The following is a 27800-nucleotide window of genomic DNA, read 5'->3' as shown; positions in this document are numbered from 1 at the left end:
TGAAGAGTGGAGTTCGAAATCGATTGGGTGACGGCAGTCTGCTGCTGTTAAAGATGATGGTCGAATCAAAAGCGTCCGCACAGAAAAGGAAGGATCTTTCACGTCAAGTTTTGACTTTTGCAGATAATTGAAAGCTGGCAATCTACCTCCCAATCCAACGTGGAGTCCACCGGTCAACGATCTCAAGATTTTCTAGAAATTCCGTCTGAACGATGTCTGATCGGATGAAACGGAAAAAAGCCCCCGGCGAGGATCGAACTCGCGACCTTTCGCTTACGAAGCGAACGCACTACCACTATGCTACGGAGGCAACTCATACATGCTCTCGCAGATGAAAATACTAAACTTTAACTCTCTATCGACTTCAAAACCCTGAGAAAACAGTAAGACCACTCCGTAATCTCTCTGTCGAGAGCGCGGCAGCAAGATGTGTGGAATCGCTTTGCTTGTCTCCGGCATTCGCGTCGACTTATCATCCCTACATCTCGATTCCACATCTCCTTCCTCTAAAACCCACCTGGTTTTTTCTGTAGATGATCTTAAAGCAGCTTTACAAAGACGAGGACCCGACAGCTTGGGCACCAAGAAGCTTCTGCTCCTTCATTCGAACACTTCAAGTACTGGGAACTTTTGTGTTTCTTCTGTTAACGAGGAAACGCATGCCGTAGACAACGGTTCGAACGTGGCTGAATCTTTTGCAGAGCTTGTTTTTCTTGGTGCTACGTTGCAGTTAAGGGGAGTGGCTCCTGTTAGTCAGCCATTAGTGGATTCTTCTGGGAACATTCTTGTTTATAATGGTAAAGTTTGTTCCTTTATAGTGATTGGATTGTTGGGTATTATTTCTTTTGCTGTCAGATTTTTGCTCCTTTGTTTTCATAAGGTTCTATTTTTCCGCAATTCCACTGCTTAATTTTCTTTTCTTGTTGTGTGGTAAAAGGTGAAATATTTGGAGGAATTGAGGTTGGTGGTGACAGCAATGACACTGAAGTTCTTTTGCAATCTTTGGGAAAGTGCTGTTCCTGCCTTTCCCAGGAACATACAACAACATGCAATTTTAAAGGACAAGGGAAAGGTTCTGTTCCTGATGTTCTTTCCGTGATTAAAGGACCATGGACTATCATTTACTGGCAGGTAACCCTCAGTGGTAAGTCACTGTTGGTCATGATTTTAATTTGGTTGAGAATTTTTATTTTCTTCAGGCATTCTGTTTCTGAAGTTTTACTTAATTTATTATGCACAGGAAAGTTCAAAAACCTTGTGGTTTGGTCGAGATGCTTTTGGTCGGCGAAGCCTCCTTGTGCACTGGCCAACTATGGAGGATTCCCGTTTTCTGTTATCATCCGTGTCGTCAACTTCTTCTAGTTTACAATATTCTGGTATATAATTGGGCGTCACCATTTATCCTATTGAGCCCTTCTATCTATGGCACTGTGATGCTTAACTTTCTTATATGTTGTAGACTCTGCATGTATGAGCCTTTTTTACTGCATATTATATGAAATAATTTCAATCTGTTTCAGGCTTTGAAGTTGAAAGTGGGACTGATGGCAACAAATTTTGGGAAGAGCTTTCATGCGGGATATACAGTATGTCAGTGGATGCTACAAAATTAGATGGGAGATTTTTTGGTGATATCAAGAAACATGAATGGACTAATGTTATGCTGAAACAATTGATTGAATGGGAAAGAGTTTCCGTTGAACCCAAACCTGAAGAGTTGTATTTTTCCTGTTCTAAGACTCTTGGTGCTGAACATGACATAAATTCAGCTTCTTCAGGTATGTTGCTGCTGAACTACAATTGTTATTATGCTTTTAAGTGTATGAGTGGCTCTTAATATGGAATATTCTTGGAAAAAAAGGGAGAGGGTGCATGTCAAAGTTTTCAAATTTTAGGTAGTGTTATTTTGCGGTCTTATTCCTTTTTTATTGTTGAAAACATGTTCCAATTTGGTTAATTGATTTTAATTCCTTGATGATTTGTCATTGTTGATCTTTTATTCTGACTGATTAGGGCCTAATCATGCTTCAGGTTCAGTAGCAGCGCAGAATGTGCTGACAGCTTTGAGGGAATCGATGATGCGACGTATATCACTGCATAAAATTTATCAGGTCTAAACTTTGATTGAGCTGTTTGCAATTTCTGTTTTTACATGTGGAAAGGTCTCTTGGTTTAAATTCTTCTTGTTTTTAAATATAGGATACTCTAATCATTTAAATCAAATTAACCCGCTTATCCAGGTCTTAACATGCTAGCTTTACTAGGATAAACCTTTTGTATGCTTATGATTCATGAGGAACATAGTTTGAATTGTTAAATCTTGAACAGACCTTCTGTTGGTGGTTAGAGCTGTGATTCTGTTTCAAATTTGTAAAATTGTTTGGATTTGGATGCATAGGCAATTATATGTGGTGCTAGACAAAAAGAAAATGTTCCTGTGGCTGTTCTCTTCTCTGGTGGATTAGATTCTATGATTCTTGCAGCATTATTGGATGAATGCCTAGATCCTAATTGTAAGTGTTGCTATCTATCTATTTATCTATCTATATTTTTAGTTATTCATTTCTAGGAATTTAACATGTTGAAAACTATATTCTCAGTAATTTATTTATGAGGAAATTTTCATGATGCAATAAAATTTAGTGGTCGTTTGGGTACTAAAAGCAAACTTTGGCTTAATGTTGTTTACTGTCGACATGGACCTTTGAGTGTGAAGCTCAAGGTGGGTTTTTCGCAACTCTGGTCTAAGCAACCTTTTTAGTCCTTCACTTTTGTTAAATGCAAAAGAGTGTTTGTAGGAGTTTAATAGAGAAATATGGGATGCAAAACCTACCTCTCTCAGGTGGAGCTGAAAAATCTTTTTTTTTTTTTTTTAAATAATCTAAAATTTTTCAACTCGTCCTTTATCTGAGGTGATCGTTTATTCCAATGTCTCTTTGCAGATGAGATTGATCTCCTTAATGTGAGCTTTGATGGTGAGTCTGCTCCTGATAGAATCAGCGCAAAAGCAGGAATAAAGGAACTTAGAAGGGTTGCACCTTTAAGAAGGTTTGATGTTTGGCTTCCCTTGAAACTGATGTCTATCATGATGAAGATGTTTATCTAAGCATCAAAGTTTCAATTTTGTTCTTGTCCTTACATAAATGCAAATGTGTTGGTACACAGGTGGAGACTTGTTCATATTGATGCTGATTTGTCAAAGTTGACCTGGGAAACAAAGCATGTCTTGTCACTCATTAATCCTGCAAATACCTACATGGTACCCATTTTATTCCATGATCCTATCGACTGCTAGCTTCCACAGTAGCACTTAACTGGCTAGTATTCTTCTGTTGTTCTTTATAAAACATAATGTGGAATTTTCAGAGAAATTGGAATGCAGTACTTTTAAACATTCTGAACCTGCCTTCTTATATCCGGTATAATATTTCTTGGTACATTTTAACTAAATGATGGAACCTCATTTTGCATTTAACATTTCAGGATCTGAATATAGGAATAGCTTTGTGGCTTGCTGCTCGTGGAGAAGGTTGGATGTGTGAAGGAAGTAGTAATGGTATTGATGAAGATAAACGTGTCAGTTACACATCCAGGGCCAGAATTCTTCTTGTTGGTTCTGGTGCTGATGAGCAATGTGCTGGATACGGTAGGCACAAAACAAAGTATAGGCATGAAAGGTCTGCTTCTGTTATTATTTAAATCTCTAAACAGATCATTTGGTGGTCAGTCTGGTATTATATATTAATATACTCATTTTGGTTGCTTGATATGCTGTCATCAGTTGGCTCGGGTTACATGAGGAAATGAAATTGGACATGCAGAGAATTTGGAAAAGAAATCTAGGAAGAGATGATAGATGTATTGCTGATAATGGAAAGGAGGTAGTGCTGCTAATGGCTTTTTTCCTTGGTGTTGCTGCTGGCTATTGATTTCATCTGAACTGTTTCTTAGTCTTTTACTAGGCTAGATTTCCTTTCTTGGATGAAGACGTTATTAGGACTCTTTTGGATATTCCTCTTTGGGAGGTTGCCGATCTTGATCAACCAAGTGGAAAAGGTGATAAGAAGATTTTGAGAGAGGTCAGCATATTTCTTTTGCACATCATGTATCACCTAAAGTTTTTCTTTTGTTTTCAATTTTTCTAATCTCGTGATTTCTTGTAATTTGCAATTTTCTTCTTTCCTATTTGCCTTCTCTAATTCTATGTGTTTTAAATCAATTTGTTTTTCTTCTGTTGTTGATATCAGTGGTTGCATTCATACTTGGTTGTTTTGTACTGCATAATTTTAGCCTCAAAGGTTTAATAATGACAAACATCATACCATTTCTTTGTATTGTTTTGTGAAGGTTGCTGAAATACTTGGTTTGCATAATGCTGCAATTCTGCCAAAGAGAGCAATTCAGGTCCATTTTCTTTCTTTTAAGTTTTGTCACACATTTAGCGATTTTTCTTCTGATTTAATTATTTATTTTTTAGTTTATCTTCTTCTGTTTAACAATAGACATTATGAGAACTCTATATCATTCTTCTTGTTAAAAGAGTACTACTATTTTCAGGGTTTTGCTATTTGATTGAGCTTGATTTTTATTTTAAAATTTTTAAAATTGCTTCAGCAGGTTATTGACAGTTTGTACATGAGAACAAAAGTTGACTAGAATATATCTTTTGCATGAAACTTTATTGAGAAATGAGTTTTATTTTGTATTAACGCATTGTCTACTGTATGAATTTGCAAACGAGTTAGCTTTGAGCTGATGCATGTGGAAATTTGGTGGCATATAATTAGCCAAGCAAACTTGCTTGATATTTGATTTGTAAGATTATATGTTCTTTCTTGTTTGATTTTAAATTGATAAAGTTGTTTGCCATTTGGTTGGTTAGTTTGGATCAAGAATTGCGAGGGAGTCAAATCGTAAGAATTTTGGAAGTAATCGTGCAGCCAACCAGGCATCTGCAGGAAGTGTAGTGATTAATGTACCATCTTACTTCAGTTGATATAGCACCCTGAAGCGTTAAATGCTGGATTCAAGCCGACTGCAGCCTTGTTCTAGTCAGCTAATGTGCATCGCAGCTTTCCCGTTCCAACGGCATCAGAATGCAGGATTGTGTTTTCACATTTCTTCAGAAAATTATGAAGCAGTGGCTGTTTGAGGATGGGTTTAACCCGCAGACAAACTCAGGCAGTGTAATGGATGCTGCCCTGATGTATGTTTTTGGTCCATTTTGAGAGAGAGCTAATTTTATACATTATGTACCATGCTCGATTCCAGAAAAACTTTGTTTATTTCTCTCTTTTCTGATTACGGAAAGAGGTATTTGAACTTTATTTTTTGAACAGGATCATGGCCAAATTATTGAACCAAATCTTTGGGTGCGGAATGTCTTTCTTGTTTTGTTGATTCTTAAAGTTAGTTTAATGGTGTTGAGACAGTCACATGGTATATGTTTATCAGCCTTTGTAACAATCATACCAATAGTTGTGCCTAAATTCCGGTAAGCAGAATACTTGTTGACTCTGTTGAAGTGGTTTTATCCTTTGAACCCTGTCTGTTGTTAGTAAGGTTGGTCGATCTGCCTGGACCATGCTATTTCCTACCCAGAACTCAACTAATACTGTTTAATACCATGAAAGAAGCAACTTCCTGAAGCATTTTCTAGTTTTACAGTGAAAAGGGTAAAAACCCAAAGAAGAAATTCTCATATGATTAAGCCCTCCTTCCATAGCCTTGGGTAACCAGGAGAAACACCTGTGATTAAGTCGACAATAATACCCCTAACGTTGACACGATTTTACTCTTTCCTCTCCACTAAACCTCAAAAACCTCACCTTGTCTCCTATCACTTTCCCCAAACTCCAAAGCTAAACTGGGCTCACATGGATGCTCTTAGCAGCAGCGATGGCGACAGCAGCATCGTTAACGGCGAGAAGAGTAATGAAAACGAGGAGCAGTGGAAAGCAGAAGAAGCGATTGGTGGGAACGCCCAAGCTCTCCAAGCCTTGAGAGAACTCATCGTTTTCCCTGTTCTCTACTCTCGTGAAGCCCGAAAGCTTGGCCTCAAAGTATCCATCTTTACCTTTCTTCAATTCTTCATTTTCTTAATTTTATAAATTTGGTTTTGAGTTATTGATTTCTGGGTTTTCTTTCAGTGGCCACGTGGTTTGCTCCTTTATGGTCCACCAGGCACCGGGAAGGTAACTGCCTTTATCTATCAATTTTATCATCTTCTTTGAAAAGCTAGTTTATAGTAGTATTAAATTTTGTTCTAAAATGGGTGGATTTCAATCTATAGCCAATAGAGGGGGAAAAGGGAGAAATGATCTTTTTTATTAATGGTATTTTGGTTTGGTTTGCGATGGTAGACAAGCTTGGTACGTGCAATTGTTCATGAATCCGGTGCCCATTTAATAGTTCTCAGGTACTGCATTATTTTCATTGATCTTTGTAATGATATAGAATTGCATATGTATGATGCAAAAGTAATGTATTTGAATAGTTGTTTTGTCAATTTTTACTTTCCATTAAGTTTTATTGTTTTCGGTTGTCTTGCAGTCCACATTCTGTTCACAGAGCACATGCTGGAGAAAGTGAGAAAATTTTACGGGAAGCTTTTTCAGAGGCATCATCCCATGCAAATTCTGGCAAACCATCTGTTATTTTTATTGATGAAATAGATGCACTCTGCCCTCGCCGTGATTCAAGGTGTGGTCAGAACATATGAAATAATTTTTCGATAAAATTGGTCATCTTCACGTCACCCTTTTTTTTGTTTTTTTTGGTAACTAAGTTTATATTAGAACGTTATTCAGAAGCAAGTTGAGAATTTATGGAATTCAAGATGTAGCAAATGTATGATAGTTTGATCTTTAGAACTTGGTTAATGAGGGGAACAAAATGTATAACTAAAGTTCTATGTGCCATTTTTTTTAGTTACTGTGCCCTATAAATTGTTAATTGATGGCTCTCCTGGCCCAAAAAATGCATATTTTGATAATTGGAATCGTACATAATAATGTTTGTGAGTACATGTGATACACTTGGCTAATGTTCTAAAGAACACTTCAGTTTCATGGAACTAAATATGCTTCAAATGCAGGCGAGAGCAGGATGTTCGTCTAGCTTCTCAACTCTTTACACTGATGGACTCCAATAAACCCTCACCAACTTCTATACCCCGAGTTGTTGTGGTTGCATCGACGAACAGGTTGTTTCACTAATTCAAGTATGAGGCTCCATTCTATTGTATGGATTATGAAATACTCAGCCCTGTTATTGGAACTTAGTATTAAGGTTGTGGAGATTTTATATAATGATTCAAAGGTTGTTGATGTTGTTTGTCTGCTTATTTTATTATATATTAAAGCCTAGTAATACTGTATTAAATACTTACTGCCATTGAAATTTTTTGTAACTATTTCTCCTAGTGGCTTACTTAGGGTTTCTGCTTTTTATTTGTTTTTTATTGACTAGTGTCCTTTATTTGGCATGGGCTATGATGATATGCTTTCCATTGCACAGTCAAATGATCTCATTCTTATTTCAATTCCTAATTTTTGCTTAAATTCTCAGGCTTATAATGTCTTAACTGATGGTCACAAAAGGCTAGTTGCATTTAGTTGTAAATTTTTAGGTTGAACTTTGTAAGAAGAATTACTAACTTGTATTTTTTTGCATCTAGAGTGGATGCAATTGACCCAGCCCTAAGAAGGTCAGGACGTTTTGATGCTGAAGTTGAAGTTACCACACCTAATGAAGAGGAGAGATTTCAAATTCTCAAGGTAAGACTAAATTCCATTGCATTTCTGTGTTATATTGGGTTATTGGGTTCCTTTGCTTACTTTCATCTATCAGACACTTTAAATGTATGAGCATTTGGAATGTTGAATTGGACAGTGCTAGTTGCTTTATTTCTAGACTTGCTCAGATTAATTCTTGAAGCATTTATTATGATTGTTTACAGCTTTACACAAAGAAGGTTCCTTTGGATCCCAATGTTGACTTACAAGCTGTAGCTGCATCTTGCAATGGATATGTTGGGGCTGATTTGGAAGCTTTATGTCGTGAAGCAACCATGCTCGCAGTTAAAAGATCTACAGATATAGGTGAAAATCCAGGTGCGCTTATCTTAACCATGGAAGACTGGAAACATGCTAAGTCTGTGGTTGGCCCAAGCATAACAAGAGGTGTTACTGTGGAAATTCCGAAGGTGTCTTGGGAAGATGTTGGAGGACTCAAAGATTTGAAGGTGAGCATTGCATGCTTATTTAGTGTTGAGAATCTTGGATTTGAATTTACTTAATTCATGCACAGAAAAAGCTCCGGCAAGCTGTTGAGTGGCCTATCAAACATTTAGCTGCATTTGCAAGGCTTGGTATATCACCTATGCGTGGAATACTTCTGCATGGACCTCCGGGATGCTCAAAAACAACTCTTGCTAAAGCTGCTGCTCATGCTGCCCAAGCTTCATTTTTCTCTTTGAGGTTAGATTATTATTTATTGTCCAGCGCTTTATAATTCATAGAAGCTGTATGGAAGACCTTAGCCGTCGAGGGTTATTCACAAACTCAATTTTTTGGTTGTTAATTTATGTTGACTGCCCACCTTTCACAGGTCACCTGTTCTTAGAAGTCCTTTAGGGTGTTAGACTTGGAACTAGCCGTCATATGGTGGCAATATGATTGTTCTAGGTTTAGGGTGTAAGATTTTAGTTTGCAAATCAATCAGTAGGAAGAGGTAAAATGTGACATAAATAAGATCTTCAGACTAGGCTAGGTTAACCTTATGGCCTTTCTTTAATTTAAGCTATTGACACTCTGGAGGCCCTATAGAGAAGAAGAAACAATGTAATCATGGCAAGAAATGACTGGTACTAGTACAAAGGCAGGCAAGCCGTGCTAATAAAACTGACTTTGCATACATTAGTTAGCCTAATAGACCTATTGAAGTACAAATTATTCCAAATGATTATCATACATTACTATGGTAGCAATATGCTTCAGAGTTCAGAGCAGACATGCTTATCTGGGGAAAACTTAGCAGATGATGGAAACTTCCATATACGGCCTACCAATCTGTAGAGTTAGTATTTAATCTATTCAATATGTTCACATTTGGCCTGTTATCTGCATTATTGTGCCTGTTCTAAGATTCATATAGTGCTGGTCTATTCATAATTTATGATTCAGTGGTGCAGAGTTATATTCAATGTATGTTGGAGAGGGTGAAGCTTTGTTACGGAATACATTTCGTAGAGCACGTCTGGCGGCACCAAGCATAATATTCTTTGATGAAGCTGATGTTGTTGCTGCCAAACGGTTAGTACGTTGCATTTTACTTGGATAGGGTCTTTCTTTGGATCATGATTTTCTTTTATGCTAGGTTTTTTATGTGCACATCCTAGCTCAAAATTTTGAAATGTTTGTCATGTGTTATTTTGTTCTTAGAATTAGAGTCCACATCATTGACTTGGTGTTACTTGGTATTGCTTTTGGCAAGATAATCAATTATACAGTGGACTTGAGATCATGGCCATGTATATACTTAAGCTTGGTTATCTTTCTGATGATTTTGTGGCAGATTCTCTGGATATTCTTCTCATCATTTTGTTGTTGGACTGATCTTGTAGTTGGAAATTATATTGTACTTTGCTTATATCTTTGAAGATGTCAGGAAACTGGAGGAATTTTCAATGATCCTTTTGGGTGTATATTTGTGAAAATTCTTTGTGTATTTTGCTTTTGACAATATCTAATATGGAAAGTGGAGTCGCTTATCCAGAGATAAGAAGAGTGTTAGTATAAACATTCATCATGAACAGCCTGATTCATTAAAGATTCTGCATAACAAACATCATTCTGGATACGTCAATTTGAATGGGCACAAATCTTCAAACTGATTTCTTATTTCTTCTCCCTCAAATTGCAGGGGTGGGAGTTCAAGGAGCAATGCTGCAGTTGGAGAGAGGCTTCTATCCACTTTACTGACTGAAATGGATGGTTTAGAACAGGCAAAAGTCAGTCAGAGTCCCATAAGCCTAATTTTCTGTTTGTTAAATAATTATCTATCTGAGAACTGAGGGATGTCATTCAAGAATTCTTTGTATGATTAGAATCCCTTTTTTATTGAAAAAAAATTAAATATGAGTCTAAATTGAATTTACTCTTTTTCAGGGGATTCTTGTTTTAGCTGCTACCAATCGTCCTCATGCAATTGATGCTGCACTCATGCGCCCTGGACGATTTGATCTGGTAAACAACTCTGTACTATCATTTGTCTAACTTGTGACTTTGCTGTTTCCCATTTCCATTGCAATCATATGGTTTCTCAATCCTTGCTAGCCTTTGAAAGGTAAAGCAATTGGAGTTACACATTTAAATTTGTTATTTCTTCATCGAATTCCAGTTTAAATATTCCAAAGTCTCTAGCTGTGTCATGCATTAGAAAATACCTGAGCTCATGAAGAACTTGACTGTTGTTTGGGTGGTCTTTTATCAGAACCTTAAAACAGCGAAGCCAGAAAACCTTTTGAGACGATATATCATCTCTAACTTTTATTATCACGAAAATATAGGTGCTCTATGTACCGCCGCCAGATTTAGAAGCTCGGTATGAGATCCTTCGTGTACATACGCGAAACATGAAAATCGGAGATGATGTTGATTTGAGAAGAATAGCAGAAGATACAGAGCTCTTCACAGGGGCCGAATTGGAGGGCTTGTGCAGGGAAGCCGGAATAGTAGCTCTAAGGGAAAACATATCCGCCACTATGGTCGAGAAGCATCATTTCCAGACAGTGAAGGAGTCACTAAAACCAGCATTAACAAGAGAGGAGATTGAATCCTATTCGTCATTCATGAAGGACCAAGCTTTGATGTCCCCTGCTGGCCAGCAACAAGGCATGAGGCACAAAAGTAGTTCATTGGGTGTAGCATTTCCAATTAAAGTTGGTGTTCTAAGTGTCATATTGCTTGCTGCAGGAAAATATATATTCATGCAAACTGGACAAACTCCACATGAATTAGTGGTTACATGAAATTTAGTCATCTTTTCTAACTAATTTTGTAGTATTATTCTTTGTAACAATTGTTTGTTCATGGAGCCTTTTCTTTCTTCTTTTTTGTTTTCAATTTTTCCTTCTTTTCATAGAATTGTATCAAAAAATTATTTTTGAAGAAACAGAATTGCTACATCATTAATGTAAGTGTATAATATTTATATATTATTATTGAATTCAATATGATGATTTATTAATAATTAAAATTTTAAAAAAATATATTTATAATTTTAAAAAAAATTGAATTTTTATCTAGACATATTTATAAATTTAAATATAATAATTAATATATTTAACTGATTAATTGGAGACCTGATCGGCTTCGAGTACTCATTATAAAAGAGACGGAAAGAATCGATCCAAGGTATAAACGAAGGAGAAGGAGAAGGAGATGGAGATGGCGCTTTCAGAAGATGGTGATGATGATGAAGCCTGACCAGCTACTATTTGATATGTTGGACATATTTTCACGACTACCAGTGAAGAGCCTTTCCAGATTCAGGTGTGTCTAAAGGGTTTTGCCGCTTTGTTTCTACTCCTGATTTCCACCGATTGCATTATCAACGATCATCTAAGATGACATTACTAAATGAGGGTGATTATCTAACTCCTCCGCAAGTTGATTATCGAATTGCGGAAGTAGACGAGAAACTTCTTTTGTGTACAGCTGATCATGAGGGTCGAATAATCAGCCAGTTCACCCCAGAAATCAAAATCGGTTCGCACAGACAAATCTTCTTTGTGCCTTCTCACTACAATCTTGTATGTGTTGTCGCTGAAAACCACATCTATGTTTGCAACCCAAGCAAGCAAGAATTCATGGAGCTCACACTGTTGGTTCAGGTGCTCACACTGTTGGTTTCGGTTACATGCCCTCTAAGAACGAGTACAAGGTTGTTCGATGTTTCTATCGCAAAAACGATTACGATAACCCCAACAACTTCGAGCTTGGATGTGAGATCTTAACCATAAGTAACTACGGCACAGACAATTCGATTGCTGATTGTTGTTCTGCATGGAGGATGTTGGAAGAAGGGTGTCCTCATCTCATGGACGCAAATCCAGCCTTGGTTAATGGATCACTGCATTGGAAGATTGATCTCGTATGGGAAAGACGGGAAGATGAACAAATCTTGTCATTCGATTTGGATGCTGAGAAATTCTGGATCTTGCCAATCCCTCCATGTGTCATAAGAAACCCTGAAACATTAAACCTGGCAGAATTAAGACAAGATCTTTGGTTGAGTCATTATGACTATAGTATCCCTCATGTTATGGACATGTGGGTTCTGAAAGATTTTGAGAAGTTCACATGGGTTAAGGTTTATAGCATTGATTTTAGTCCAATTAATACCTCCACAGGAAAATATGAGCTTACCTTTGTTTTGAACGTTAGGAATGAGGAATTGTTGATTCTGATGAATAGTGGTAGACTAATTTATTACAATCTTAAAACTAAAAGTTTCACCGACTTGGGAGCCCCAAGAAATGGCTTTAACTTTTGTTATTATACAGATGTTGTTTCTTTCCATTAGGAATTAAGGACAGTCATTTTCCAGAATGACAAAGGATTTCAATTAGTTTTTGTACTGGATTTATGGTTTTTTAATAATACTAGCTTCCTATTCAATGTTTGCTGCTATCTATTTCTGAATACTTTCTTTCATCGACCCTTGAGGCTCGGCCAGCTGTAACCAAATCATCTTCAAGCCCTCTAAACTTCCCTCCATGGGTCTGGTTGTCCAAGGGGGAAGCTTCACCCATGACTCGAGAATCTGCATACTCAAAGGCAGCAACATCTGGCCCACCTGATTTTATCACCGTCAAAGTCAAAATTCCAGGCATAGAGACCTCTGGCCGGTGGGCAACCTTCTCCAACCTTGTTCTTGCCACGGTAACCGGCACAATGCAGTAGTAAGCTCACAAATTCATGATTAGTTTTTCCATGTTTGGGTGATTTCTTTGATTGGCTTAGGCTTAGTGCAGCTTTGTAACCATGGCGAAAAGCTGAAGTTTTCAATCCATAGAGAGCGTTGTGTATCCAACTTACAGTTTCACAACCTAACCAGAATGCGGAACTCTGACTTAATTTAATGTATCTTTAATTTTTAATCCCCTCCTTTGGAGTTCTGTGCAGTTTGTGGATTGTTGCTGTTTCTGCAGCCTGTGATCCTGTTTCCATTTTACATGCATGTTGACAGCCGTTTGGTACTTCACTTCATTTCGTTTTACTCATTGTATGTTTCTAGTCAAAGCATGATTGGTTAGACTTGACTTGTTATACCTTCCTCTAGTCTTGGATAGTTTTGGATATAGCTCCAGCATCACCATTATCTGAGTTTTTTGTCTCCTGGGAACGTAATTGTTTCATTGGATGGTGTACGGATCCATGATGTACAAGATTGGGTGGAGATGACTGCTCTACTAGATAGAAAAGATACGTCAAAATTCTAGTGATTCACTTTGTTGAAAAGGTTTTGGTACTGTAGATAACAGAGGGATACTGTGTGCCTAACGCCTTGTTGGAAGACAGGAAGAAGGTTCAATTGGCTGAGAGCCGGTCTATTGTCCTAATGGTCTTGTGGCGTTTGTGAGAATTCACTGCTTTGATCCAAGTAAGTTGGAAGACGTGGGTGATGAAGATGGTCAACAGGGAAGAAGAGAAAATGAGCTCTGTTTGAATGTTAGGGATATTGTCAAGCTTGAAAAATGTGGTGATGGATTGGGAACAGCAATGACAAAAGGAAGCAGTTCCTAGGTAGAAGTTTTATTTTTAAAAGCATAATAAAAGTATAGCATTTTTCCTTTCTCTCTTACTTGCTTTTAACTTTATCTGATGCAAGTAATCTATCATTACTTTTTTTGTATTCTATTTGGATGTCATGAGTCTTGCTTAAGTCCAGTTCTGTTGCTAGGTTTAATGTGGGTTGAGATTACATGTTCAACAGAATGCTTTCAACTTAGAAGTTCCCTTCTAGATTCCAATACGTAGTACAGAAAGATTTGTTTTCCTTGGTGATATGATATCTAAGACGCCTTTTACAAAGGGCCATCATTTTGATATTCCAAGGCAGCTTCTTGATGAAAATTAGAGGCTCAGCAGCAGAATATTTGGGTAATAAAAATGAGGTAAAACGTGTCTTAATCAATTTGTTTAGATGTTTCTTCTATCTAACTTGGATGCAAAAGACAGAGTGCAAACAAAATCTCTTACATATAGACTTATAAAGTTAAACTTATGAACAAATTAACACTACATAGATTCTGTAAACTGAATCGATAAATTAAAACACTAATAAATTGAACTTGAAATACTAATAAATTGAACCGATTCATAAGGTTTACTATCTTCTTTTGATCCAATCCATTTGAATCAAGCCTGTTTAGAAAAACAAATTTAATTAAGAAATAGAGATTAAAAAATTGAACTAATTAAAAAAGTGATAACTATAATTTTTACCCTTTCAACAAAAAGAGACACAATTCCACCGTTGTACATGCCCTAACAGTGAATGGCATCTCCAACCACGAATTCATTATGATGAGCGAATTCAGCCTATTCATTTTTGAGTAAACGATAATTTTCACTTCCTCCCAATCGAATCTGTACCTGATTAAAATGATTTGGTGTGTGTAAGTTCGCAACCCCATTCAATATATTGTTAAAAAGATAAAGACTAGTTTCTCCTACAAATATCAACTGATCATATACAGTATGTGTCAAATTCTTTGTAAATAAAAATGTTAACTCCCCATCAGGAATGTTTGGTATCTGATTAGGTTGAGGGTCAGCCATTTACTGATTTTACTAATGGGAGTTGAAACGAAATCCCAATTTATTTAACTTATATAGTTAAATATCATAAAAATAATGTGCTCTCTACATCAACAACTTGATCACTCATGGCTCACGCTAATGCTAATTTGTTATGATGAATGAAGCATTCAGATCATGTGAAAATCATAATTTCATGCCAACAACTTGGCAAATCATAGCTCATGATATGATATGATGACTCATGCTATATGTATTATTTCGATCACGTAAAAAGTATAGTTGAAAATTGATACCAATAAGCATTTTATTCATATCAATGAAAATCTAAAGTTTAGATTTGACATGGTAAAAGATTTCTTTTATAATTTTTTCTTTTTAAATTTTTAATTTGATGAAATTTTGAAAAACAACAAAAAAAAACTCAAAATGATAATTATTACAAGCAAGAGTTGGTTTTTGTTATAGTCACTATGGTTAAAACACACATATAATTAAATTATAAGTAGCTTTTTTTTGCAGTGCTTGTTAAAAGGGAATAAACACAATAATTCTAATAATTCAAATTTTTAAGTCAAGAAAGAATATAATTCTTAAGAAAATATGTAAATTAATTAAAATAAATAAATCTCGACAAATTACATTGGAAATATTGTTATATCTTCAAGTTAATAACAAATCAAAATCCTCAAAATTTAATTATTAATTGAATTTCCAATTGAAAAAATAAACATCTCTCAAATTTGGGGACAGATTTTTTTTTTTTTCAAAAAAAAATCTGTCCCCAAATTTGAGGACAGATGTTAACCTTATATTAACTACAATAGATTGATCGAGGACTTAGTGATAGCATTTTCATTGTGTAATGGGCTTAGGTGAATGACCAAGAGTCATTAATACCCTCATTAAACTATCTATCCAAAAGCCTACAAAATTAAAATGGTCAAAGTAAATTTTATATTTAGATAATTTATAAATTAATAAATAATTTATTAATTATAAGTAATACATATATTCTAAAAATTAATATATATTAAAAATAAATATAAAAAATTTATTATTTATAATTGGATTCGAATAACGGATACCTTAAAGTTACTACCGAGATCTTACCTGAACTTGTTTATAAGTATTTTATATTTAAACCGGTCAAATAATATTATATACCCATTTACATACTATTTATTATCATTTCTAGTTATATGACCATTCTCTTTGAGAAATCCTCCTTATGTATTTCAAAATTGATCTATAAGATTCATGATTTATAAATGAATTTAATATGTTTATACTATAAATAGAGTTACATGACAATGTCACTTAATTATAAATGAGGTTTATTAAAAAGCATTAAATATATTTTTTTCAAAATTTAATTAAAATCAAAATTTTTATTTTAATTTTTTGTGAAAGTCATTTGGAGACAGAATGAATAATATTTGTAAAATATATATTTGTTGATCAACAATTGAAAGGATAATTATCTATTTCAAAACAAAAAAAAAACCTTAGAAAGTTGCAATTTTTTGAAAAAGAGAAAAGTTCTTATGGCAATGGAACAAGAGAGTAAAAACATAAACAATTAATGGTCAAAAAAATGTAAATGTAATTATTTAATTGTATATTTTAACTTAAATTGAGAATTGTAAAAAAAAAAAAAGAAAATCAGTTATCTAAAGTTTGAACTAGACTTGGTAATTCGTGTATTTATATCTTAACTGTGTTATGTAAACATATAGTATTAATAGTTATACAGATAAATATAAACACGATACAATTAATTAATCGTGTCTTAAACACGTACATGGATATATTTAATAAACGTGTAATGGTAAGGTAAATTTTATACGATATGACACTATAAATACGATTAAAATTTATACAATTTATGACTTGTTTATATGATTGATATGATTAATACACGACATATATAATTAACACGATTAAAACGATTAAATTAAAATATGTGCTAAAATATAATTCTATTATTCAAATTTATAACAAAAAATTTTAAATATCATAATCTATACAAAATATAATAAAATTTAATATCAATAAATCTTAATCATTATAAAAATATTATTATTTATATAAATCAATAAATGATTCTTAACGGTGTACTAAACGCATCTACATGACACGTAAACATGATTAAATAAATAAGTAATAATTGTAGGAATACACGATAATACGATTAATTAATTATATCTTAAATGTTTTAAGTGGATTTAACATATTAATATACGAAATACGATTATCTTAAATCCCAACCTGCTTAAACTCGTGTCATATTGCGTATAAAATTGCGAAGTCTAATTAATATATTAAGTTTTATTTTAAAAATTTAGATATAATAATTAATATATTTAACTTTCAAAAAATAATTAATATATTTATTTCATCTAACAAATAAATTTTTTTAAAAAATAGTTTTTGTTACAGCAAAAACAGGGTTTTAAATTGAAGTACGTATTCGTTTGGGTCAAAGTAAAAAGGTTGTCTCTCTTCTTCTCTTGTAGAGCAAAGATGCCATCAATGGCGCAAACCCCAAACCCCAGCGCCAACGGCAACCTCTCCTTTAACCACAACAACAACAACAACAATAAACCCAACTTCTTTGCCAGGTCCTTTCTTCAGTTTTCTTTCCTTTCTTTTCTGAGAAAATTGGGGAGAAAAACTAAATAAAAATCCAATTTTGAATCTAATTATTATTTTAATTTTGCAGGAGTCGGAAGATTTTAGAGCAGCGGAAGTCTCTTCCTATTGCTTCAGGTTTGTTTGATTACTAAAAATCTCTTCCTTTTAAAGGTTATCGCGTTTATGATTTTATGGTAAAGAAAGGTTGTTCCTTTTTACTCTTCTAGTTGAGAGAAGACTTATTGAGGAGGTTCGGAAACATGATATCTTAATCATTGTTGGTGAAACTGGAAGTGGGAAAACAACCCGTGAGTAGTAGTATTCTTTCTTTCTTTCTTTCTTTTGCTGTTTTAATTTGTTTGTTGAATTTGATAATGTGGTGATATTTATAGGGTGGTATGTTTCTATGCAGAGATACCTCAGTTTTTATTCAATGCTGGGTTCTGCCGTGGTGGGAAAACTGTTGGGATAACGCAGCCTAGGCGTGTTGCTGCTGTTACTGTTGCGAAAAGGGTAGCTGAGGAATGTGGTGTTGAGTTGGGGCAGAAAGTTGGGTATTCTATTAGGTTTGAGGATGTCACTTCTAGCTCAACAAGTATCAAGTACATGACTGATGGATTACTTCTTAGGTAATCTTCTTTTTCTTTTTAAAAGTATTTTTCATGATGATACACCTTAGTTTTATTTGGATTTATATTGATGAAATTGCTAATGAACATTAGAATTAATGCATAACTGTAATATGATGGGTTAACAACCATTTGAAGTGTTACCTTGGATTATTTGGTTAGATGTGAGCTGATATGAGGTTTTCTGCTCTTTCAGGGAGGCATTATTGGATCCATATCTCTCTAGGTATTCAGTGATTGTTGTTGACGAAGCTCATGAGAGAACTGTCCACACTGATGTATTGTTGGGTTTGCTGAAAAAGGTACACAATGTGAGGTCCAAATATATAAGAGACCATACTAGTGTAGGTCATAAGAGGACAAGTGATGGTGCAATCTTGGAGAAAGAAAACGCTGATCCATGCATCAGTGTTTTAAAGCAATGCGAGGGGAGGAAATTACCTCCTTTGAAATTAATCATCATGTCTGCCAGCTTGGATGCACGTGTGTTCTCTGAATACTTTGGTGGTGCAAGAGCAGTTCACATTCAAGGTCGACAGTTTCCAGTGGATATATTTTATACTGTCAATCCTCAGACTGATTATTTAGATTCAGCAATTATCACCATTTTCCAGGTAGTTATCAGTGCTCTTTAGAATTGTCTTTATTGGTTCTGCATCTTTGCCCTGGTTCTGGGGTTCAGAGTTCAAGTTGAATGGCAATTGATTTATGTTTACGCAAATTCTTTTCTGCTTATCAAAGAAAGAAACTTTTAATCAGCCATGCATGTGTCCACATTTATTCTGTCTGAATCTCTGTATTGTGTTCTTGAATTGATAAATTATTTTGTTTATTGTAATTTTTGTTCTTCTGTGTGGTAAATGTTGAAAGTATTTCCATATACATTTTTATATATTTGTTGGACTCTATCTTCTTGTTTTTGCCTAAAAAATGCTCCTTCTGGGAGCATTAAAATATTTTGGTTAAATATAATCATAAGGGTCCTGATCTGTACCTTTCTTTACTTTATTAGATTCATTTAGAGGAGGCCCCTGGTGACATTCTTGTATTTTTGACTGGGCAAGAAGAGATCGAATCTGTTGAAAAGCAAATCCAGGACAATTTACGACAATTACCTGAAGATAGTCGAAAAATGTCAACAGCTCCTATATTTTCGTCTCTTCCTTCAGAACAGCAAATGCGAGTTTTTGCACCTGCTCCTGCAGGTTTCCGTAAGGTAGCTTCGTAATTATCTTTTACCATGTGTATAAACTGGTGTTCTTTGTGTATATAATTAATGTAGTAAATACCCACTCTGTATAATAAGTTGCCAGTTCGAGAATTAACTTCAATGTAATGAGTGTACACTATTAAATTTATTTTTAACCAGATTGTTCTTAATGTTAAATGAAATAGAGATAGCAAGTGCATATATTCTCCAAATGCAATCTCTGTAAATCATACCAGTAAATCTTATGTTACAGCATGATGCAATTTTACCTTAAAGCTGCCTTTAGCTTCAAAAATACTCCTAGCTTTGAGGTGCACCTGGAGAACTTGTGGTCTTATAGGCCATTTTTTTGTTCTCTGGCACTACTCCAACATCTCTTGTTTTGCTTCCCTCCCTTTTTTCATTTTAGTCTGTCATTTAAAACTCTCAACTGTTAGTGAAAAATGTATTAAATGAAACTTTCAATTGGGTGATCAGTTAATCCTGTCAATATATGGTTCTGTTTAGGTTATATTAGCAACCAATATTGCTGAGACATCAGTGACAATACCTGGAGTTAAGTATGTTATAGATCCTGGAGTTGTAAAAGCACGGTGCTATGATCCGATCAAAGGGATGGAATCATTGATTGTTGTTCCAACTTCAAAAGCACAAGCACTCCAAAGAAGGTAGGATATGAACAATAAACATTCTTTTTACATTTAAGCCTTGATTGATCTCAGTTTATTGACTTGTTTTCAAGAAGAGTTGAGGGAGTCTTAAGTCTTAACTTGTTGCATATTGCTAGTATTTTGTCTTAAACTGTGTTTTTCTGCTTTATGCTTCAACATTGTAGCCTGCATTTAATTTTTTCTTTGTGGTTTACTTCTCTTGTTGTTATAATCGAAGATACTTGGCAAACGTGGATAGATAAGATGATGGCTTTTAAAAAATAATCCATAATGACAATAATTTTCTTCCTATAGTGGACGTGCAGGGCGTGACGGACGTGGAAAGTGTTTCCGTCTCTACCCAGAGAGCGAGTTTGAGAAGCTTGAGGATTCAACCAAGCCCGAGATTAAAAGGTGCAACCTCTCAAATGTCATTTTGCAGCTCAAGGCTCTGGGTGTTGATGATATTTTTGGATTTGACTTCATAGAAAAACCCTCAAGGTGAACACCTTTACGTTTTCTTTAATTTAGTTGCATATTTGTGCATTTTTGTGGATGAATTATTACTCAAGCATCAATATGAAATCATATTAGGTTAATTTCAGCTAATTGTGTTGATGTCTTTTGCTTTATCTATCATCTTTTACATATCATATGTGATAAATTGATCTACCCAATTTTATCTGTCTGTTCTTCCTCTTTCCTTGTAGTGGCTTCTAGTGTCCCCAACTTGAAAGCTACTCATCCACTATGGACAAAACCAGATGGCAGGCCCCTTATTGTTGTTTTTAGTAATATTATTAATGAAGAAAACATTGCATCGAAACTCTTAGTAGTTAAAAATTATGTCAATGTGTTGTTGCAGTTGGTTGGTTCTTGAAGTTGGCTTTGGGCTGTTTGTAATTTGGTAAAACCCGTACAACCTGGGGATCTTAACATAAGTAATACAGATTATTGCATGCTCAGGATCTTGCCAAATCATGGTCATGAGAGAGGTGATGTAGATGTCTAATAAATTAACATTCTTGTACAAGCATCTGGTTTGAAGACTTGAACTCCTCTTCCACTTATTTAGTCACACCAGAAAATAGGCCTTATCTCAAAATGTACTTTCTCTCTGTTAGTTCGTATATGTTATTGGCTTCTTGTGTATTCATCAATTTGGTGTCTAGTGTTTGAGCTTTATGGCACTGATTTGAGAGATAATGTTTGGTAGTTCTGAATAAATTTGTAACTTTCTTTTCCAATGTGGTTAGCCATTCAACAAATTTAGATAAAGTGGATTTTTTTTAATGCTGCTTAAATTGCCCTTTATTATGTGGTGAATAATGATGAATGATTCTATTTCACATTTGGACAGGGCTGCTATTAAAAGATCAGTGGAGGAGTTGATCTTGCTAGGTGCTTTAACAGATGACTGCAAACTGTCAGATCCAGTTGGTCATCAAATGGCTCGTCTCCCATTAGATCCCATTTATTCTAAAGCTCTCATCCTAGCTAGCCAGTTCAACTGCCTAGAAGAAATGTTGATTGCTGTTGCAATGCTCTCAGTAGAATCTATTTTTTATGAGCCGCGTGAGAAGAAAAATGAGGCATGTGTTTGTGTATTGCAAAGTTTTATCATCATCATGCATGTGGTCTTATTTGTTTTGCTCCATTGCTGTGTTCCTCTTTTCCTATTAATGATAAAAACCATAACATACTTTTTCTTATTGGCCAGGCAAGAACTGCAAAGAATTGCTTTGCAAGTCCTGAGGGAGACCATCTCACTTTGATAAATGTATACCGAGCATCTAATGATTTATTGGAGAAGAGAAAGTCAGAGGTTGGCAAAGACAAGCATGAAAAAATTCTTAGAAAATGGTGCAAGGAAAACTTTATCAGTAGCCGTTCTTTGAGACATGCTCGCGACATCCACAGGTTGGACTCACAGAAACTCATATTTAATTTTTTGGACTTTCACATTCAATAAACATGCTCCTGTTAAATAAGGGTCCAGGGTATTCTTTTAAAAGATCCTAGATATATAATAATTTGGTAATTAGTAATTCTTATGTTGTTTTATTTGGGAAGTTGTATCCAAAGACCTATAAGTAAGCATCTCTAAGTTAATTAGGTGGTTTACTGCAGTCAAATCCAACAACATGTTGAACAAATGGGCCTTTGTATTTCTTCTTGTGGAGATGACACACTTCAGTTCCGTAGATGCCTTGCTGCTGCTTTTTTCCTTAATGCAGCTTTGAAGCAGCCCAACAAAACATACAGGTTTCAAATACACTTTGATTGGTTTTGATATTTCTTTGGCAAGCTTGTCGAGTTCATCTAATAGTAACTCTTTCTAGACAAGCATTCCTTTTTAAGGATGTACTCATGTTTTCTAGCTTGTTATCTCCATGTTTTATCTTCACTTTGCTCTTAGATTTTCAGGTTTTGTTAGTTTGGTTATTCAGTATGTCCTTACAAGCTACCTCTCACATTTACATATTCAAATGGCAGGGCTTTGGCAAGTGGTGAGGTGGTGCACATCCACCCTACTTCTGTATTATTCCACACTAAAGCTGACTGCATTATTTTCAACGAGTTTGTCAAAACTTCTAAGGAGTACATCCGCAATGTAACAATAATTGATGGCTTTTGGTTGACTGAGTTAGCCCCCCACTATTATGCCAGGCAGGAGTAATGTCTCTTATGAGTATTAACAGGTAATTTACTTGCAGTATTGTTTTGGTTCATGATTTGATCATCTGCGTTGATGCCCTAAATCATTGGCTTTAGACTTTTCCTTTGGAACTGGTTAATTTGAGGTGAATATGTTCCCTGCCTTGGGTACCTATAGTTTAAATGGGACACATTAAGTATTTGAATTGGCATGTATTAGTCCTGACGCCTTACCCTTTGATTATAATAATTCCTAGAGCTGCTCTTTGATTATTCAATTTCTGTCGTGCAACAGCAAAAGATGTTGGTTGGAGGATTGGCATTCTTGGGTTGATATCTATATTTTGCCTTTGGGAGAAGTGGCCATGATGATATCATTTGGACAATGGAATTCAGTTATGCTCTCCCAGATAGCTGAGAATTTTGAAATTTTCTCAACCCTTGAATAGCTATAGCTTTCGGATAGAGTTCCATGGGATTTCCGATATGAGTGTTGACGAAGGGAGTCCTTGCAAAGGGTTTTCCCATCTACATTCTTGGGACAGAGTTATGAATTTTGGCATCTCCAGCTGAAGGAATCCAAGCTGTTGGATTTTGAGAAGTTGAGAACTCAACTTACTCTTCATCCGGATAGGCTCGTGGCGACATTGTAAGTCAGTCATGGTACCAACTAACTCCTCACATCACGGACTAATTCTTTTACAACTTTCATTTGTTTGTAATGATATCTCCAGTTAGCCACTACTCCTTTGTATTTTCTTCAGGAGTGCTACCTGTAAAGTTACAAAGGCCAATTGGCTTCCTTGCCCCTGTAGTAGATATCACCCCCATTTTAGAACCAAAGAATACCTGTAAAGGCTTAGAATATTTTTGAAACCCAGTTTGCTTCAATCATGAATATTCCCATTACTTTTAACAGATTGTAATATTTAGTATTTGAATCTCTAAATTATGTATCTTCATGCAGCTTTCTTGTCATTTAACTCATTGGCATATAATGATGATGTTAGAACAATGAGGGGACATACTTGCAGCTTCTTTAAAGAAAATTATACCAAAAATCTATTGAAAATTCTTTGGAAACAAAGCCCTACTATTGAGCCTTTTGCTGTTCTTTGAGGGTACTCAACCACAGAATGTTTAGTTTGATCGATCCTTTTATTATTTATTTTTTTATTATTCTTTAAATAAATATATATATTTTTTATAATTGAAGAAGGGGATTCGAATTTTGTTCTTTAAACAGGTGGTTATGCACTCATCAATGAGTTAAATGTTTAGGTGTTAAATAAATATATATAAAATATAAAATATTCAAAATGAAAAAATAAATAAATAATAAAAAAAGTTGTGAGTCGAAGAATAAAATCTTGAATTTTTCAAAGCAATTTAAGTTTTTTACAAAGAGAGGATAATTATCTCGATAATGTGTTAATTAAAATTTATATCTTCAAATTAGACGATTTTTGAAGATTAAAAAATATAATCATTATCTTAATTTACTATCTCGATAAAGACAACAAATTTTATCACGAAATAAATTCAATTTTTTAAATAATTTCAATATTTGAATATTTTTAATTTCATTTAAATTTTTTTGACGTATTAATAAGTTAGAAAAATTAAGCCAATAATATAACTCCGGCCAGTTTGTCTCATTCATAAATTGCATTCTTCGCCCTTCTCTCATTTCTGCACCACATGCAAAGAGAACTTAATAAAGAAACAAAACAACGCCACGATCTCAGCTCCAACACTTCCCTTCCTCTTCTGTCTTCTCTTTGGATTAACAAGAACAGCAGACATATATATATATATATAGTAATTTGAAAGGAATTTTGAATATGGGAAATACGTTCGGTTGTATATATCCTGATGATCGAAAAGCGTCCCCGAGGAGAGCTTCAAGGTATCCTCCGCCACGCCCTCTACCCTCCCGCCCCGCCACTTCCTCCTCCGCCGCCTTCACACCTTCGTTTAATGCAAGGCCGAGCTTTTTGTCTTCGTTTACTTCTTCTTCCTCGAGGAAGGAGAGGGACAAGAGGAGAGCATCATCAGCAGGGAGTCTTGACCTTGACCAACATGAGTCTGCTGTCATCCAAGAACAAGCTATTGCCGCTGCGTTGCTGTTCCGGCATCATCAGAGCAACAACTCTCTTCCTTTTATCCGATCAACTTCGGTCGTTCATCCCTCGCCGGGTTCGAAGAAGCATCGTTTTCCGAGGAGTTCAAGCACTAGGCAACCTTCACCATCCGATCCTACGTTAAGGCCTCAACAACTTGTCAACAGCCAGCAGGTTTGACTATTTTTCTCATTTTTTTTTCATACCTTTTTTTTCTAATTATATTTCAATTAACTTTTTTATTTATGAATATAAATTCTCATGTTTATTAATCATAGTTAAAGTACCATAGTAATTTTTCGGACCGTAATTTTCAGAAAGTTTAAATTTAATTTGTTAATAGTAATCGACTTAAACCCATTTTAACAATCATACTCATATCCATTCTTATTAATTGAAAAATATGAAAAATATCGAGATTGTTTGAAAAATAAAATATAAAAATTTAAATTGAGATTTAATTAACACGTTAAATTTTTAAATCTCAATAATTTTTAAAAGTTAGGAAATCGCTAATTAATTAAAAGAAAAATCTTGGCATGCACCTTAGAGAATGAGGAAGGTTATTAAATCATTTGAGTTTCTTAGTCAAATTAATACTAGAAGAAAATAAATATATCCTTGTTGAGATAGTAAAATAATTCAAAATTCTTGACAACATGTGCACCATTGTATAATAGACTTTTATTTCTATTTTTGAAAAGAAACATTATATTTATTTGGTGTTATTTAGAGGGCTTCCAATCCTATTTCCCTTCAAAATTTAGTTAGTCTTTTTTTTTTTTTTTGTCCCTTTATGCTAAGATCTTAAAATAGAGGATATGGGGATTTATGTGGTGGATTACTTTCTTTAATTTGAATAAAATTTGCCTTCAATCATTCTTATATAGCCATAACACTTGACTCAAGTTGGTCAAAGTGTTGATTCTTTGATTCAAACCTGTTCTAGTAGTAACCTGGTAGTGGTGGCGTTATTGCTGAATTTTTAGCCATGGGACAGTTTTTCTATATTTATGTCTAATTTACATCTATTTTCCATCTTGGGTGTTGTCATCAGATGGTTGAAATGTTCAACAAAGAACGGTGGATCATTCACATTCAAATGGGTATAGGTCACCTTTGAATTTTGCAAAGAGAAAATCAAGTCTCCTGAAGCATATAATATGCTTCATTGAATCTAATTTCTCATTCTTATTATATATAAAATTTAAGATCTTACCTAGCTAGTTAATAAAAAATTCTTCCTCCAGGGAGTCAAGATTGATGGTCTTGAAACCAACCATCTTGTGCTTGTCCATGGAGGTGGTTTTGGTGCTTGGTGTTGGTACAAAACAATGACACTTTTGGAGGAAAGTGGGTTCAAAGTCGATGCTGTTGACTTGACTGGTTCTGGAGTTAGTTCTTTTGATACAAACAGCATCACTTCTTTGGCACAGTATGTAAAGCCACTCACTGATATCTTTGACAAGCTAGAAGATGGGAAGAAGGTTTGGTGATTTCAATATTTTCAAAGTGAATTTAAAAGAAATATGCGTATGCATCAGCTAGCAGATTAATCTGTATGTTTGATTGATCATACCAGTCTTGATTTCAAAATAAACTGCAGGTCCTTTTGGTGGGACATGATTTTGGTGGTGCTTGTATCTCCTTTGTGATGGAGTTGTATCCATCTAAGATTGCAAAAGCTATTTTTGTTGCTGCAGCAATGTTGACTAGTGGCCAGAGTACCCTGGATATGTTCTCCCAACAGGTTTGGCTCATGGCATTTTATACATTCAACTCGAAATCATCTAGCTATCGAAACTGCCTCAGATTATCTTAATAATCAGACTGACACAACTCAAGTTAATGATGAACTAAACTGTTGACCGTAACTAGTTCTTATTAATTCACCAAGCTATCATCTGCAAATGTCCAATTTCTGGGGCACTGAAACCTTTTGCTTGAGATGTGGTTTTTTTCAGTATGATCAAAAGTTATGGTAGAATAAGGTTGAGTAGTATTTCTGTTACTTAAAAGTGGTAGGACTCCATGGTTAAGTTCCTGATCCTGAAAACAAAGTTCTTTGAACTGCTTTCTGCATCAATGTATGCTGATACTTCACTTTATATACCAGACGGGCTCGAATGATCTGATGCGACAGGCTCAGATATTTTTGTATGCCAACGGTAATAACAACCCTCCAACTGCTGTTGATCTCAACAAAACATCATTGAGAGACTTGTTCTTCAATCAAAGTTCAGCTAAGGTACCGTCTCCAAAAATTACCATTGCTGTTGGGAAAGTGACTGCTTGTGTACTTGCTTGCAACATTTCTACATCGAGTTTGTAATGTCATTGCTAAGGATGCTAAATCTTTTGTCTTCCCCAGGATGTTGCCCTGGCATCAGTATCAATGAGACCAATCCCTTTCGCGCCGGTTTTAGAGAAGCTTTCACTTTCTGATATGAACTATGGCTCCATCCGACGCTTCTATGTAAAAACTCAGGAAGATCGTGCCATTGCTATCCCTTTACAGGAAGCCATGATAAAATCCAATCCACCAGAACAAGTCTTCCAACTTAAGGGTTCTGATCATGCCCCTTTCTTCTCAAGGCCTCAAGGTTTGCACAAGATACTTATAGAAATAGCACAGCTTCCAGCAAAGCAGGCCTGCAGCAGTGCACCTGAGCTGAGGCATCTTTTGGAATATGGCACATTCTGATCCTGCATCTGCTGCATTTTGTGACACTGCAAGCAGAAACAATTAAATTATTCATAACCATGTGCATGCCTATGCTGTTGTATTCCTATCTGTAATGTACAAATTCTATCAATCAAGGATTTTTACTTGTATTTCTGTCTTATAGGTACCAATCAGGGCAATGTAAATGATTTACTACATATTTTTTTGACTTTATCGTAAGTTAAAAAGTACGGACAAAATGCAATCTTTTAACTCAACCATAGGTTTACGGATCCCTACTTAAAGGGCCAGGTTCGAATTCTTTGAAGTCACTCATAACATACCTTGATGTCCCTCGTAACATAATTCAATTAGAGAAAATCAAATGACTTGTCCTCTT

At 35.0% G+C, this 27800-nt stretch overlaps 4 protein-coding genes and 1 non-coding gene across 7 annotated transcripts; 4 read left to right on the top strand and 1 right to left on the bottom strand.

The window, feature by feature from the left end:
- The first annotated feature begins 17 nt into the window (after positions 1 to 17).
- Positions 18 to 5380, top strand: LOC18610243 (Asparagine synthase family protein). 2 transcript variants are annotated; one of them, XR_001926656.2, is made up of 13 exons: positions 18 to 797; positions 938 to 1131; positions 1241 to 1376; positions 1521 to 1778; positions 2032 to 2111; positions 2399 to 2513; positions 2943 to 3048; positions 3166 to 3259; positions 3484 to 3677; positions 3782 to 3881; positions 3952 to 4079; positions 4348 to 4404; positions 4883 to 5380. XR_001926656.2 is itself a non-coding variant. In XM_007045784.3 (13 exons), the coding sequence occupies exons 1-13, from the start codon at positions 428 to 430 to the stop codon at positions 4994 to 4996; spliced, it is 1935 nt and encodes a 644-aa protein (XP_007045846.3). In that variant the 5' UTR covers positions 28 to 427; the 3' UTR covers positions 4997 to 5380. The 2 variants fall into 2 exon arrangements, 1 of the variants encoding a protein (XP_007045846.3); XM_007045784.3 differs by having other exon boundaries at positions 28 to 797; positions 3963 to 4079.
- Positions 239 to 310, bottom strand: TRNAT-CGU (transfer RNA threonine (anticodon CGU)). Its single transcript has one exon. It is a non-coding gene; the product is annotated as a tRNA-Thr (tRNA).
- Positions 5381 to 5549: 169 nt separating the features above from the next.
- CDC48B (cell division cycle 48B) lies at positions 5550 to 11056 on the top strand. Its single transcript, XM_007045783.3, has 12 exons — positions 5550 to 6062; positions 6150 to 6194; positions 6363 to 6418; positions 6553 to 6702; positions 7097 to 7204; positions 7679 to 7778; positions 7961 to 8245; positions 8311 to 8480; positions 9186 to 9314; positions 9925 to 10012; positions 10170 to 10247; positions 10571 to 11056. The coding sequence occupies exons 1-12, from the start codon at positions 5877 to 5879 to the stop codon at positions 11030 to 11032; spliced, it is 1857 nt and encodes a 618-aa protein (XP_007045845.3). The 5' UTR covers positions 5550 to 5876; the 3' UTR covers positions 11033 to 11056.
- Positions 11057 to 17315: 6259 nt separating this feature from the next.
- On the top strand, positions 17316 to 23637 carry LOC18610240 (RNA helicase family protein). Of its 2 annotated transcripts, XM_018115600.2 has the most exons (13): positions 17316 to 17452; positions 17554 to 17600; positions 17693 to 17773; positions 17878 to 18094; positions 18291 to 18708; positions 19107 to 19310; positions 19812 to 19972; positions 20270 to 20455; positions 21315 to 21546; positions 21675 to 21874; positions 22085 to 22219; positions 22451 to 22656; positions 22908 to 23637. In XM_018115600.2, the coding sequence occupies exons 1-12, from the start codon at positions 17355 to 17357 to the stop codon at positions 22632 to 22634; spliced, it is 2163 nt and encodes a 720-aa protein (XP_017971089.2). In that variant the 5' UTR covers positions 17316 to 17354; the 3' UTR covers positions 22635 to 22656; positions 22908 to 23637. The 2 variants fall into 2 exon arrangements, with proteins under 2 accessions (XP_017971089.2, XP_088660170.1); XM_088804044.1 differs by lacking the exon at positions 17693 to 17773.
- A 635-nt stretch (positions 23638 to 24272) lies between these two features.
- On the top strand, positions 24273 to 27570 carry MES15 (methyl esterase 15). Its single transcript, XM_007045777.3, has 5 exons — positions 24273 to 24909; positions 25986 to 26222; positions 26342 to 26485; positions 26852 to 26983; positions 27107 to 27570. The coding sequence occupies exons 1-5, from the start codon at positions 24457 to 24459 to the stop codon at positions 27437 to 27439; spliced, it is 1299 nt and encodes a 432-aa protein (XP_007045839.3). The 5' UTR covers positions 24273 to 24456; the 3' UTR covers positions 27440 to 27570.
- Positions 27571 to 27800: the final 230 nt, after the last annotated feature.

The sequence above is a fragment of the Theobroma cacao genome, chromosome 2 (genome assembly GCF_053813885.1).
Source record: "Theobroma cacao isolate CCN51 chromosome 2, ASM5381388v1, whole genome shotgun sequence".
In the NCBI taxonomy this organism is placed as follows: domain Eukaryota; kingdom Viridiplantae; phylum Streptophyta; class Magnoliopsida; order Malvales; family Malvaceae; genus Theobroma; species Theobroma cacao.
Note: the sequence above shows the minus strand (reverse complement) of the source record. Positions and strands in the feature narration are given on the sequence as shown.